This window comes from Carcharodon carcharias, chromosome 8 (assembly GCF_017639515.1).
Source record: "Carcharodon carcharias isolate sCarCar2 chromosome 8, sCarCar2.pri, whole genome shotgun sequence".
In the NCBI taxonomy this organism is placed as follows: domain Eukaryota; kingdom Metazoa; phylum Chordata; class Chondrichthyes; order Lamniformes; family Lamnidae; genus Carcharodon; species Carcharodon carcharias.
Genome location: NC_054474.1, coordinates 82,934,182 through 82,949,301, shown reverse-complemented (window position 1 = coordinate 82,949,301; position 15,120 = coordinate 82,934,182). Strand labels below are relative to the sequence as shown.

Genomic DNA, 15,120 nt, shown 5'->3' with positions numbered 1-15,120 from the left:
CATTGGCAGCAATGCCTTCAGCTTGAGCCACCTTGCTCTTGAGTTGAGCTGGTTTTATTATACAGAATAATAATAAATTAGTGGAATTGGGAAGATACTGAACTGCAGGTCTATGAGTTGTTTGCTAATGTCAATAAACCAGGTTTTGTTTTGTGAAACAAAAACAGAATTACCTGAAAAAACTCTGCAGGTCTGGCAGCATCGGCGGAGAAGAAAAGAGTTAACGTTTTGAGTCCTCATGACCCTTCGACATAACTAAGTAGAAATAGGAAAGGGGTGAAATATAAGCTGGTTTAAGGTGTGTGTGTGTGTGTGGGGGGGGGGGGGTGGTTGGGTGGGGGGAGAGAAGTGGAGGGGGGTTGTGGTTGTAGGGACAAGCAAGCAGTGATAGAAGCAGATCATCAAAAGATGTCACAGACAACAGAACAAAAGAATGCATAGGTGTTGAAGTTGGTGATATATATCTAAATGAATATGCTAATTAAGAATGGATGGTAGGGCACTCAAGGTATAGCTTTAGTGGGGGTGGGGGGAGCATAAAAGATTTAAAAATATTTAAAAATAACGGAAATAGGTGGTAAAAAGAAAAATCTATATAATTTATTGGAAAAAAACAAAAGGAAGGGGGAAGAAACAGAAAAGGGGTGGGGATGGAGGAGGGAGGTCAAGACCTAAAGTTGTTGAATTCAATATTCAGTCCGGAAGGCTGTAAAGTGCCTAGTTGGAAGATGAGGTGTTCCTCCAGTTTGCGTTGGGAGTTTTGTGGATGCCTGGAACTGTACATGAAATCTCGTACAAAAACAGCAACAATATGAAAATGGTTAGTGGACAATGCGACAACCTGGACATCTATGATTGCTTTGTTACTGTTTTACTCTGCAATCACCTATCCACCCCACCTGTGCTAAGTCCCTTTTTAAATCATAGAAATTAGCTTTTCCCCAGCTATCACCTTTGATATTTGCTTACATCACTGTCATGTCATGAACAGCTCAGTGAAAGTGTGTCGTTAGCCTACCCTCTGTCAGCTCCCTGTACTTTCAACCTGCTCCAGTGTAACATCACTGAACTATCTTCCCTAGTTCAGAGTGGGTATACTTACTATTCAGTTGTGATCTAGTTGAACAAAAGCAAAGTACTGTGGATGTTGGAACTAAGTAATGAAAAGAGAAAATGCTGGAAACACACAGTAGGTCAGGCAGCATTCATGAGAGAAAAATAATTATGGTCTTGATTTTTAATTTGAGGTCGAGAACCTGATGCCTGGATAATTTCTGGGTCCCAATCTTGAGCCACATCTTCATTGCTCCTGCGATACAATCTTCAAATGTAAATGCCCTAATTGGGTTGGAGGTGAGCTTGACATTCAATTAGCGGCACCAGCCATTACCAGGAGATGGGAGCTGCCTGAAGAGTGCGAACAACAAAAGCAGATGCCAGCCATGATGGGCCACTTCCTTGCAGAAGAGAGGAGGCAACATTTCAGAAGCTAACAGTGTCAACACACACAAAAGTGTAAAACAACCAAATGAAAGGTACTGGGGACGATTCAGCACAAGATACCCACCACATGAAATTTTTCAACATAAAAATACCTTTCACTTCGGCTCGAATTGAACTCGACACTTATGTGCATCAGATTGTTGGATTTGGCAATTTTCAATTTGGAGGTGAGCAGATTCCCCACTTCACCCCCCTGCCCTCCCTTTGAAAATTGTGGTGTGTTCCAGAGACAGCGGGTTTCAGTGACACTCTCCAGATGATTTTCAAATCAAGCCCGCAGCAATTCTTGCCCCCACTAGGGATTGAAAATCCAACCTAATGTTTCAAAACTGGAAGAAGTTAGAAGTTTAAGCTTTTAAGCATGCAAGGAAAAAGTAGGGGGTAATGAGGTGGGGAAGGAAAAAAACAGAAGGCCTGTGATATGTTGGAAGGCAGAAGTGATTAAATAACAAAAGGGATGAGGGAGCTAGGCAAAAAAGTGGGTTACAAATGGACAATCAAGAAGCAAAATAAGGATCCACAGAAGGTGTGAATGGTAACGAGCAATCACTGTCTGAGAAAAAAGGAATGCTGGTTATCATCATAAGTTGTTAAACTCAATGTTCAGTCCAGAGTGCAGTCTCCAACTGAAAGATGATGTGCTGTTTGTTGAGCTTTTGTATTGTGCTTTATTGGAACAGTGCATGAGATTGAAGATAGGGAGGTCAGAGCCGGATTGAACAGAAGTGCTCAGCAAAATGATGATCAAATCTGTGCTTGTTCTCTCGAGCACAGTACTATATACTAGATTGAAAGGAGTACAACTGAGTTGCTGTTGTTTCACCTGGAAGGAATGTTTGGGCCTTTGGACCATGGAAACGAGTATGTGAAAAGGCTGAAATGCTGGGAAAATTCAGCATCTTTTTGAGAGAATAAAGACCAGTTCCGGAGGGAGGGGTGTGGTAGGGAGCCTGGGGGTGCTTGCTACCAGGGGAGGGGCGGCCTGTTGCCGGGAGGGGGGAGGGCTCTTACCGAGGGCGGACCTGTTGCCGGGGGCGGAACCTGTTGCCGGGGCGGAGTTTGTTGCCAGGGGCGGGGCCTGTATCCGGGGGCGGGAGCTGTTGCCGGGGCGGGGCCAGTTGCCGTTTTAAAGTGAGGAGCCGGCGGTTGGGTTGAGAGTAAAGATGGCGGCTATGTGTTTGTGTGTGGTGAGGCGGAGCTGTAAAGAAACGGTGATCTGGGCATCGCGGAGGAGCGGGAGGTGAGTTTCTGTGGATCAGTCAGCTGGGTCAAGGGTGGACCGGATCCCGGCCCTGGCAATGGGTGGAGGCTGGAGCTGGACCACGGAGTGAACCGCTGCCTCCCTGGGCCGGCTCTGGGCGAACGGCTCTGGGGAAACCGTTATAGAAGCGCCGTGTGTGTGTGAGCTCGGAGAGCCTGGGGGTTTGGGGAGGGTTGGGGGGTATGGTTAGAGAGTCGGGGGTTGGGAGGGGGTGGTCGGAGGTGTTTGTGTGAGGAGGGGGGAGGCGGTTGGAGAGCCCGAGGGTTTGTGGTGGGGGGGGGTGTTTCTATTGGACGGATGCAGGCTGTGTAGCGGCTGCTTGAGGGTGTGCGCGCGCTCTGGGTCTGGATGGTATTGACAGGCGCCAGGAGGGGACTAGGTGTTAGTTTCTGAGAATTGAACCTTTGCAAATCCAGTTAAAGTGAGAGTAATATGTTGGCCCGTGTAACGTGGCCACGCTGACTCCACAGCCGCTTCAGTGGGTTTTTGGCACTGATCCTGGAGCAGCTGCTTTTGCTGTCGTGCTGCTCCTCACGTAGGCGCTTCGGGCTCCTCTGAGCCGGAAACACACTTTGAAGCCAATAAGTCAAAGTAGAAACCATATTTCCACGAAACCTAACCCTAATTTATTTATTTTTATTGCTGCATCATTGTGTATTTTATAGTTTATTCTCCAGTAACTTTACGAAATGTGCTTCGAAAGTTTGACTAAATTCAAGTTTCCTTTAGCGTTCGAACATTGTGAATGCCATTTACCGAGAAGGAACTAAATACGTGTTCGCTACGTTAAGGTATCTATTTATGCGGAATATATGGGGCGAGAGACAAAAAAGCTAAGTCAAACCGACAACAGCTCGAAATTCCCTTTGAGTGAGCAGGCGGATGCTTGCGACTTCAGACTCGAATAAGAATTCCCGCAGCTACTTCTGGGGCAAGTGTCACAAACAGGCGAGGGCGCTGGATGGAGGTTGATGTGTTGTTTTTCGTGCGTTGTTGGGTCTTTTTCTGGATTTTAGCTTAGAATAATTTTAAACAGCACCTTGTCGGGTTCTGTGAATACCCCGAAACATTTCAAATTGATGTCTAGTTTTGTTCTGTCGGCAGCTACAGAATGTCATCTCCCAAAGACCTTGATTAATCATTTTGCTTGTTTGGGAACCGTTATTTCAATTTTTGTGACCTTGCAAACAATCTTCTGTATAGTCCAAGTGTTCTTTTGTTTGAAAGCTAGGCTGTTCTAGATTAGGGTGATACTTCCCCCCCCCCCTCCCCCCCCCCATATTTGCAGAGGATAAATTATGCTTAAACCTCAAAACCATACTTGAATGGAATCAGAAGTTTGAGAGGCAGTACAAAGCAGATTCCCATATCTAGATGTTCTGTGATATATATTGTTTGGGCATCAAGGGAATTGAGAGATAGTAGGAGAAAGTGTAGGTGAGGTGGATAAATCAGCCGTAATCTTATTGAATGGCAGAGCAGGCTTGATGAGCCAGCCATGTGACATACTCCAGCTCCTGTTTCTTGGGCTGCATCAATATGATTCTTCATTTATCTGAGTGTTTTGAAGTTTTTAACTTTTTGTGTATGCTTGTGCATCCCCTCCTGAAGGGAATTTGTTCCCTTGCAATACTTTGCTGTCATCTTGTTCTAGTGGTTGTTCTGCATATGTAGCCATGGATAATGACCATGACTGGAGCTGCTTGATCTTTGAGAGCCATTGCAGCCAAGCCTGAGCTAATCCCAATAAAATACATAGACTTCTTTGCACAAAGGTTGGAAGTAGGCAAGTTGGGTGTGTAACGTGTTCATACTCCCACCCCTGGCATCTTGGACACTTGTAACTAATGCAACTAAGGTTGCCAAGTTGAGATGAATTCATTTGACGACAATTTGTATAATGCCTTTAGCATGATTAAAATTCTCCTAAAGTACTTGACAGGTGTTACAAAGTAAAATTTGATGGCAAGGTTAAGGAGAATTGGACAACATGGCCAAAAGTTTGATTCTTAAATTTTTACTTAAACTTGGGAAGGAGAAAATTTGACGACGGCATTCCAGAATTTGAGCCTAGGTGGCAGAAGGCATGGCCATCAATGGTGGAGAATTAAAATCGGGATGCTCAAAGCCATAATTAGAGGGACGAACGATATGAGGGTTGTGGGGCTGGAGGGATTACAGAGATGAGGAGCAGTCATATCAATGATATCCTATATATCCTATAAACAGGTGGTGCTATGGGATCTCTTGCATCTATCTAGAAAAGTGATTGGGCATCATTCTGTGCTCTGGTTTGTCTAGGTTATGCACTCAAATGGCTGAGATGAGGTGGGAGGTGGGGGAGGAGGTTAAAATTGCACCCTTTGACTCTCAAGACAAGGGCACTACCAAGCTGTTGTGCACACATGTAGTTGGAAGGAGATACCCCCACCCCACCACCATGCTGAGATAGCCTAATTTAATTTCACCTAATTGCATAGAATGTTCCTAGCCTGTAACTTAATTATTCACCAGGATAAACTTGTGAAAGCTTATCAGTGTAGTACTTTTAAGTAAATTTTATCTGATAGTAAGACTGCCAGGATGTGAATTTGGCACTGATTTATCAGTACATTAAAATCTGAGAGCTATTTGAGTCGAGTCACAACTCAAAATCTAGCCTTTTTAATACTTTATAAGGTATCTGGTGGTATAAAATTACAGGGAGGCAGACATGATGTGTGTACTGTTTTGCACGTAATGTTAATGGCTTTAAAATTCACAGCTGGCAGATGACTCTTAAACTGTTGAAGTTGTCGACATTAAGTTTAAATGCAGGACATCCCAGATGAATTCAGTTCTGATTTTTAGGTGTGAACATTAATTGTCTTTTTGTTCTGCTATTCAGATTTTCCTGTACCACCTTGTTTTGAGTATGAACAGCAGCAATGTTTTTCTGAATTGGGTCTTTACAGCAATGTCTACCACTTTAGGGTGTTCTGCCTGTCTGACTCTTGCTCTCCGCTCTCCCAAAAGCATTCACCCTAATGCCAGCAGGAAGTTGAAATGAACCCTACAAGAACAGAAGTTTCTAATTGACTTATGGTGAGAAGTCAGAACCTATGCAGAAATTGCTAGAACTCATTGCAATGAGGTGTTGAGCAAGAGTGTAAAGAAGTTCAGGATGTTAATTATATCTGGAGATCAATAGCTTCTTCAAATGAAAATTAAATCCCCCCTCCCAAACGCTCCTTTCAAGTGAAGCAGCACTTCACTTGCACTTCCCTCAATTTCTTCTACTGCATTCGCTGTTCCCAATGCAGCCTCTCCTCTACATTGGAGAAACCAAACACAGACTGGGTGACTGCTTTGCGGAACACCTTTGGTCAGTTCGCAAGCAAGACCCAGACCTCCCTGTCATTTGCCATTTCAACACACCACCCTGCCCTCATGCCCACATGTCTGTCCTTGGCCTGCTGCAATGTTCCAGTGAAGCTCAGTGCAAACTAGAGGAACAGCACCTCATCTTCCAGCTATGCACTTTACAGCCTTCTGGACTTAACATTGAGTTCAACAACTTCAGATCATGAACTCTTGCCTCCATCCCGAACCCCTTTCCGATCCCCCTTTTTCTAATATATATTAATTTTTTTTATTTTCCCACCTGTTTCTGTTATTTTAAAATTTATTTCCATCTATCTTTTATTTCCACCTTTTAGCCTATTTTGATCCCTTCCCCCCACCCCACCCCCACTAGGGCCATCTGTCACATGCTCATTCTACCCTTAATGTCACCATTAGCCCATCCTTTAGCTAATGTCAACACCCCTTTGTCCTTTTGTCTGACATCTTTGGCATTCTCTCCTTTGCCTCCACCTATCACTGGCCCTCTATCCAGCTCCACCTGTTCCACCCCCTTAAACAGCTTATTTCACCTCAGTTCTATTTCTCTCCAGTTCTGATGGAGTCATATGGACTCAAAACATTAACTCTGTTTTCCACTCCACAGATGCTGCCAGACCTGCTGAGTTTTTCCAGCTATTCTTGTTTTTGTGTGTGAAAATTAATACAGGGTTGCTCTTAACAATTTTTCATTTATCAGCAACTGTTTGTATCTTCATTAAGTAAAGATGAGATGATGCACAAAATCAGTGAAGATGCAGCTGTCTTAAGACATTTGGCAATCCTAGAAATTAGTGCTTTGCCAAGGCTGGGGTTGTTTTCATTAGCATTTATTATTCAAACTGAGCAGCGGACAATACTGGTTGTATTCTGGTGACCCTGAAGAATAGAGGCTGCTTTCAATGTTAATGAGCTTTTGAGGGAACAGATGGGTTGCTGGAAAATATGGCAGTGTTTTTAAAATGACTTTCCCTTCCTTAACTCCCTGGTATTGTAGGAATGGTGGGTGATTAAAGGATATTAGCTCCCTGTGGTATGTTTTCTTAAGTTTTCCAGAAAGGTAATTCAGTACCTCAGACTGTGAAAGTACCCTGGTTCTTTTTTACTTAAAAGCAGAGGAGGTAAACAGTTTTTCAACTGTTATAACGCATGTTCCCTTTCCTGGAGCGATACTGAATTTTTTTAAGTAAAAATCCTCGGCAAGATGAGCCACCACACTCTCTCTTTTTAAGTGTGATGTCAAGGTTTTTAAAAATTGCCTCTGGTAACAAAAGTGTGGAATTCCATTGAGCAACTTCTTCAGGCTCCACTTTTATGAAGCTCAATGCAAGGAGTAAAAATGCCCACTTTGTGTTTTTCCTACATTCTCAGGCTTGAGCGCAAATTAGACTTTGACTTTGCAGTACTGAGGGGACTGGGCTTACTGTCTTGAGGATCAGGTGTTAACTATTGCTTCATCTTCCTGTTCATGGTGCTATCTGAAGAAAAGTAGTGTTAGTGTCCTTGCCAGCATTCCCCAAAAATGGATTGTCTGATTCCTCTAACAGAAAGGAGAACCAATGGGGGCTTAATGGTATAAGTTGTACAAAGTCGTTTCGACGGGATAAGTTTGACTGTTTTGTTTCACTGTGGCCTATGATGAGGATATAAAAGGGCCTGTGTATGTTTTGTTATTCTTTCTGATGGGTGGGGAAGTTATTCACCTAATCTCCATCCACAGGCATTTGTCAGAAATTGGATGTTGGCCAATTTTCTCCTTTCTGACGGTGTTTTTGTGAGTTAACAAGCACCTCTATAACTTCTGCAGCTAATTTGCAGCTGGGATGAAATCGGAATCTGTCTGGGTTTGTATAGTCCAGCTACTAACTCTATTCACAAATTAGTGCTTCAATATATACTACGTACATTTTATGATATTGAAGTTAAGTGTTAAACCATTTTAATTCCATTTTTAAACATAAAACTTGATTGTTCTTCATTTAGACACTCTTAATATACAATATACAGCAAGCCAGAGTTGGGCAGTAAACTGATAGACTGGTCAAACGGTGCAAGCATCTGTAAAATTTAAGGATGTGAAAGGCATAATAAGTGCACATTATTTCAAAGTTAGTCAAGTTAAATGATATGTTTGAATTCTAGGGGCTTCTTGACTGTCTATGGTAATCCTATCCAACACAAGACTGAAGACAATCAAGATTCAATTGGTTCTGCCAAGACTCGCAAGTGTACTGCTGAAAATGCAATGCAACACAAGATGCCTTCTAGTCCATGTGCTAGTCAAAAAGTGCTGCAACTCCAAATGAATGAGTTAGTTAAAGAACATCAGACCCTGCAGGCAAGTCTCACTTAGATAGTGATTGTGATCAAAATAGAATCTGCAGCCAAGCCTCTATTTGCTACCATGTTTGTCACCTTTGTGCACACGCTTTTCAGTAGTGCTTAGAAATTGCTCACCTGGTGGAAAATGCAGGGCTCAACAGTAACCTTTTTTATTGCAGTTGTGAAACTGATAGTCTGGTGTCAACATGTGTGCAGTTAAACACACTTCCTGAAGTTGATTCCCTGCTCCTATAAAGGGTATGTTGTTGGAAAAATCTTCTATCTTCAAAATCACTTGATTTGGCATGAATTTAAATTTTTATGCTCTTTCAAGGCCTTTTACAATAAAACTAAAGTTTGATACTTTAGCTTCTGCCTTAATCCCATATGTATGTACCAATCTCTTATTTCACTCTAAAATTATCAGGGGTCAAGGATTAATAATTGCTTTTTTTTTAACCACTTTTGAGAATTCTTCAATGTGACTTGGATTCTTAGCCTATGCGATGCAATCACTGTTGCTGAATGCCAGATATCCCTTTTGCTAACAAGTTAAATTAGCATCACGCCAAAGAGATTGCTAGATCTTTGTAAGCAGCTTCTTTATCACTTGACCACTAATTGCAAAATCCTGGCCAGTCTCAAAAGGTGACTGAGCATTGCCTGTATAAGCACCTACTATTTTGCAATTTTTAAGTTAATAACATCAGTGCTAGAAAATTGAACTTTTTCCCCCTTCTACTCTGTCAGGGCTGAGCCCTCCAGGATAGATGTTCTGGTCAAAAATGCAAACAAAGAACCCTATGCTCTTCTAAAATGATAGCCGCAGAATGATCCATTTGGGTTTTTCCATGTGGAATTTTAGCAATTCTGGCTATTATCAATGATTGCCAGTTTATTGTCAAATTGTAGTCTGTTTTGCAGTGTGGACTTGTAACCCAGCAGTTGCAGATGGACACGTGTGGGAAGAGATGATTCCACTAGGTCGCTAGGCACTAAACTGATAATCGTACTGAGACTGTACGGACAAATAATGCAATAATTATAAAATCTGTGCTTTAGAAATATATTGATGGAGAACAGTTTCTTCCAACAAGCCTAGAAAATGGTGAAATTGTTGCTATAGTCATTGCATTCTCCAAGCAGATTCTGAGAAATAGCTTGTTATAAGCAAGCACTTCTATCATGGCACTGGTGAAGCTGAAATAAGCAATGCATTGGAAAGCTGGTCAAATATGCGGCACAAATAATTGTCTTATACTTCTCTCTCAGCCTGGAATTTGCAACATTAGGGGTGGCTAGGATGGAACTGGTCAACATTACCACAGAAATTGAATTCCTAGATGGTCTTTGGATGGTAATGTTTGATTTGATCAGATACACATACAAGCAGCCAAGGAGATTGACTGATAATAGCATTCAGTAAATTTAGCTGCAAATAAAAAAACGAAAATGCTGGAAAAACTCAGCAGGTCTTGCAGCATCTGTAGAGAGACAAAAAAAATCAAAGCTTTAAATCCATATGACTCTGCTTCAGAGCTCAAGAGTCAAAGGACTTTTAACTGTTTCTACCTCCACAGGTGCTGTCAGACCTGAGTTTTACCAGCATTTTCTGTTTTCATTTCAAATTTCCAGCATCTGCAGTATTTTGCTTTTGTCTCAGCCACAAAGCTAGTTTTAAATCTAACAAATTTTCCTTTGTTTTTGACCAAAAAGGAAGTGGCCCAGACTTAGCCAAAGTGCACAAAACCTTGCCCTTTTATTGCTATAGTTTTTGATGCATCTTTATTGGCATTCAGTTGCTACGTGATGAATTTTGATATGCAGGTCTGAATTTATATTGAGAAACTGAAATGTAAAATTAATTTGGAACTGTGTGTAACCTGTTAACTATTGGCTCCCAAATATAGAAAGTATAGGTGCTTTTTAACACTAGTGTGAGCAAATGTTATTAAAGTGATTTAAGTGTGCTGGATTATAACCTTGCATTCTAATAATTGTATTCCTGAAGCCAAATTTCAGGCCTGTATGGAACATCGGAAGTTTGGATTCTGCACCGGACCATCCGAATGCTCATTGCAGGTGACTTGCAGCATCAAGGTGGATGAGCGAGCAGGGGCTCTGATTCTTGAAGTTGAAGGTGTGTTGTCAGGAGTTTGTTGAGAACAAGCTCTTGATTCTAAACAAAGCAAGCCAACTTCATGTGAAAAATGGTGGCAAACTGGGAATTGGTTGCAATCTTTTACTGAATAATTAAGTTCACCTTTGAATGAGTAGCTTGTATACTACAGCATAAATTTGTCAAAATGCTCATGATAATCAAGTGATAGAATCATTTTGTATATTTTCCCTGATCTTTCTTTTAGGTGCTGTTCAGCCTCAGCATCTCTTCCATATGGCCACTTGTCATTACCTGCACCTAGAATTTAACCATTGGCATTTTGTTTAACTGGTTGAAGCAATGATCCAGTACTGTACTTGCATAACATTCAGCAGGAAGCTGCTGGATCTGGAGCAGGCACCCTGGCTAACCTTTTACCTCTTTAACCCAGGATGCAAAGACTATTTATCCCTACCCTAGCTGTGATCAGCACAGGCGAAGGACTCATACTTCAGATCTTTTTGGTTCTATATTCAGCTACTCACTGGTCACTTGATGGTTCAATAAATTTATCTATTTGGGCTTTTTTAGCAGCAAAGTGATTTTACATTTGGATTATTTGGAGAATATATTGTGCACATTTCCAATTTATTGATTAACATAATAGCAGAATTTTAAAATATACTCGATAAATAATTCTGTAATGTTTATTATGGGCTTAACACAGATCCTGAATAAAAGTATAATTGTTCTGGAATCCAAATAATTATTCAGTTTTAGTTGTACAAAGATCCTTCTGATTTATTTTCAAAAGTGTCTATTTCACCTCATGTTTCATTTTACAGGAGAACTATCAGAAAGTTGTAGCCCGGGTTGAAGATGGCAATAGAAGAATGAGAAAGTGTGTTGAAGATGCCAGGCTATATGGTGAGCAGATTTTCTACTGTAATTGGGGTACAGAGATGAGAATGCAAATAAGGACTACATCATGCAATAAAGCTCTAATCTGGATAACTTTTTCAATAGAAAAATTCAATTTCAAACAATCTGAAGAATTTCATTATATCATACTTGGCAACCAGCAAATTTTTCAACAACATTGCATTTCTTTATCACTTAATCATTTAGTGCAGTACTAGCCTTGAAGGTTTGATTCTTAGTCTATGTTGGGTGATTTCAGCTGCAGTTGAGTTAAATTATCCACCAGCACCCTTAGTATACAAATTGTATTAGTGTACTCTTGAACTTCTAAAGCTTAAGGTTGTTTTTCAGCTACTACTTTAACCTTTCGTAAATACCCTAATTAAAGGATTTGTGCTCCTGCAGTTGGATTTGATGCATGATTTTTGGGTTGAGTGAGAAATTACTTGTTGGAAATCTGAGCTTGTCACAATTGGGAATGTAATGAATACAAGTCAAAGCATCTTGAGGAAATTTTAAATATGAAATGGAACTTCAGTTGAATTAATATTTCATGTTTTTCAAATGCAAGTTAGTAAGCCTTTTTTTCCCCCCTCTCATCTAGGTATTCATAGTTTTTGCAAAGATGTCTTAGCAGTGGCAGATATCTTAGAGAAGACATCCCAGAGTGTAACAGAGGACGACCTTGCTAATTCCAATCCAACTTTGAAGAACCTCTATGAAGGCCTATGCTTGATTGATGAGAAACTGTGCAAAATATTTTCCAAGCATGGGTTGGAGAAGATGAATTCCATTGGCCTCAAGTACAACTCAGCTGAACATGAAATTGTTTTGCGTGTTCCATCTGTGGATGCATTACCTGGTACTGTGGTAAAAATTGTGCAAGAGGGGTATAAACTACATGGCAGGATTCTAAGAACAGCACAAGTTGGGCTGGCTATTGAGGCCCAACCACATTTAAGGAAAGATAGAACTGGATCTTGACATGACAGTCAATGTGCTTTATAATCTAGGAATTCATAATTTATGAATGCTTTGTATGTTTAGATATCTTACACCTCCTTTTCATTATGATTTAGATATAATATTTCCAAGCATTAAATGGCTGCTAAGATTTGAATTTGCTGAAAGGGGGAAGAACTGTGGAAATGTGTGAAGTACATTTTCACACATGAGGAAAGCTATTGTAGGTGATATACCTGTTGTACTGAACTCAAAAGGAGACAGATCTGTCTTGCCTGACACTGCCAAAGAACTGCTAGCTGTCCTCATCTGAGTATGAAGAGTGATGAAATAAAATTGAGATGAGTGATCCTCCTATGGCCCAGTCAGTATTTGTGCCATAAAGATTTCTGGCCTGTGCTGAGATACCCAAGTGTTAATAGGGTTGTTACAATTTGCCACAATGCCCCTTAAAGTGAAAATGCCCATACCTGACGATTTATCCAGCAACCTCTACTGGAAGTGCCCTTGTGGGGATAGGATTGTACTCAACCAACAGCCAGTTCCACCATGTGGGCATTATATTCAAGGCTCAAACAAGTATTCGATTGAGAATCGTGCTGGAGGTTCTCTATGGAGCTGTAGCTGTTGAGACTGGAAAAATACTTAACTTCTTAGTGCCCTTCTGCTTTTTGACATGGATTTCATGGAATCATTTAGTGATCTTCCAGAACTGTTTAAGACAGGGTTGCTGCTTGGAAATTTTGCATGAAATGTGGAAGAAACTTTTTTGCTTCTCCAAACATTTTTTTTAAATTGGGGTCAACGGGCCTATTGTCAAATCAGTTCTGCTCCATGTAACTCTTTCCTCCATAATCTGTTGGCTTCCTGTGCTGTTGGTCTAACTGAAGGCAGCTTGATCAAAAACTGGGGAAATGAGCCTTGTATATAGCTTCCTGTCACCTTTTGAGGAAATGTTAGACTGAGCTGGTTAGTTTGGCAAATACTTCAGTTTGTTTTTTTAAATTATTTTGTATGGGCCTATATTGTTTCAGTGGACAAAATAGTATGTTATTTATTACAGTGTCAAACTGTAAATCTATTTATAACATACCGTGACATGCAAGATTTTATTTTTTTGTAATGCAGGTATACTAGTGAAAATTGTAATATATTTGTTCCTGTATTTTTTTTTGTTACTCTTGTCCAGACTAATAATCTAAGTGCCAAAAACCAGTTTTATATCATCAGTGCATTATTGTAAATGAATGGAAGAGCTGGTGAACGGTTTTTGTAAAAGATTGTTGACCAGAAAACATTACTTGGAATAAACACAAGATTCTTTAAAAGTCTAATTCTTAATGTTATTTCTGCAAGCTGCATTTATAGCTTCCTGTCTTTCCTTTTGGACTTTGTTTTGAAGACTTGTGCTACCTTTTTGAATATATTGAGTAAGAAAAAAAGATACTTTTTTTTACTGTTTCTAGTTAATCTCTTAACACAACATTCATTGCACCAAGAGATTTTTTTCCACAAATTAAGAGCAGAATTTGGTGCAAGGTGATCTTTTATTGAAAATGCTACAATATAGATTTAATTTTAATCCATTCGGCTATACCTTAGATTTATCTTCTGATCAGAAAGGTTGTTTAAGATTTAAATTGTCATCTGTTCCTTTGATCAATTATTTATAACTTGGGACTCATGCCCTGAGCACATGTCATTTTGCCAATTGTAACTCGACTTGGGTTTTTGTCCTGCCCAATCCATTATTTGGATTGTGCAAGACTTGCTTGTACAACTGAAAGGATGAGTCATGTTGCTAGATTGGGTACTTGTCCAGAAATAATCATTAGTTTTTAGTGAGCATAATATTCCTGATACTTCACTTTGTTAATCATTATTGAGGAGTAATCATTGTTGGAGCTTCCGGGAGGGGGAGCCGGGGTGTGCAGGGGAGAGGGGGAAAATGATGGCATAGTGGTATTGTCACTGGACCAGTAATTTGGAAACCCAGGGGTAATGCTCTGGGGGCCTCTGGGTTCAAATCCCACCATGGCAGTGGGTTCAAATCCCACCATGGCAGATGGTAGAATTTGAATCCAATTTTTTTTAAAAATTTGGAATTAAAAGTATAATGATGACAGTGAAACCATTGCCGATTGTCATTAAAACTCATCTGGTTCACTAATATCCATTAGGGAAGGAAATCTGTCATCCTTACCTGGTCTGGCCTACATGTGAGCCCAGACCCACAGCAATGTGGTTGACTCTTTAATTGCCCTTAAGGGCAATTAGGGATGGGCAATAAATACTGGCTGAGCTAGCAACACCCACATTCCATGAATGAATTTATTTTTATAAAAAAATATTTCTTTCCCCTGCTGTTCCCAGGGTGGGGTGGAAAATAATGATAATCACTCAACTTAAACTAGCTGTATCAGAATTCTTATTGGCCAGGATTTTCTGTGCCCACGAGCATTGGATGTGTTTGATGGCGAGATTGGTTTCATGATAGTGTGAAACCAATTTACAATTGTCTGCCCTGGCCATCAATGACAGGCTGTCTTTCTTGCCATCGGATGTTGGGATCCTCATTGTAATACATAACTATCATTATTCATCCTCCCACGGTGATGGAAAAAAACATGCTCATGTAGAACACATCTTGACAAGTGTGATGTGTAAA

The 15,120-nt window shown here is 40.6% G+C and overlaps 1 protein-coding gene across 1 annotated transcript; it reads left to right on the top strand.

Annotated features, from left to right (window-relative positions):
* The first annotated feature begins 2,631 nt into the window (after nt 1-2,631).
* LOC121281334 (grpE protein homolog 2, mitochondrial-like) lies at nt 2,632-13,780 on the top strand. The gene is made up of 4 exons (XM_041194240.1): nt 2,632-2,743; nt 8,288-8,483; nt 11,414-11,495; nt 12,094-13,780. Exons 1-4 carry the CDS (start codon nt 2,667-2,669, stop codon nt 12,471-12,473), a joined length of 735 nt encoding a protein of 244 aa, XP_041050174.1. The 5' UTR covers nt 2,632-2,666; the 3' UTR covers nt 12,474-13,780.
* The last annotated feature ends 1,340 nt before the right edge of the window (nt 13,781-15,120 follow it).

Bases quoted from the DNA above. Each gene is read 5' to 3' on its own strand.
- LOC121281334 (XM_041194240.1), top strand. From the start codon at position 2,667: ATGGCGGCTATGTGTTTGTGTGTGGTGAGGCGGAGCTGTAAAGAAACG. The intron at 8,484-11,413 runs GCAAGTCTCACT...TTCATTTTACAG, and splicing joins AAGAACATCAGACCCTGCAG to GAGAACTATCAGAAAGTTGT. The intron at 11,496-12,093 runs GTGAGCAGATTT...CCTCTCATCTAG, and splicing joins TGAAGATGCCAGGCTATATG to GTATTCATAGTTTTTGCAAA.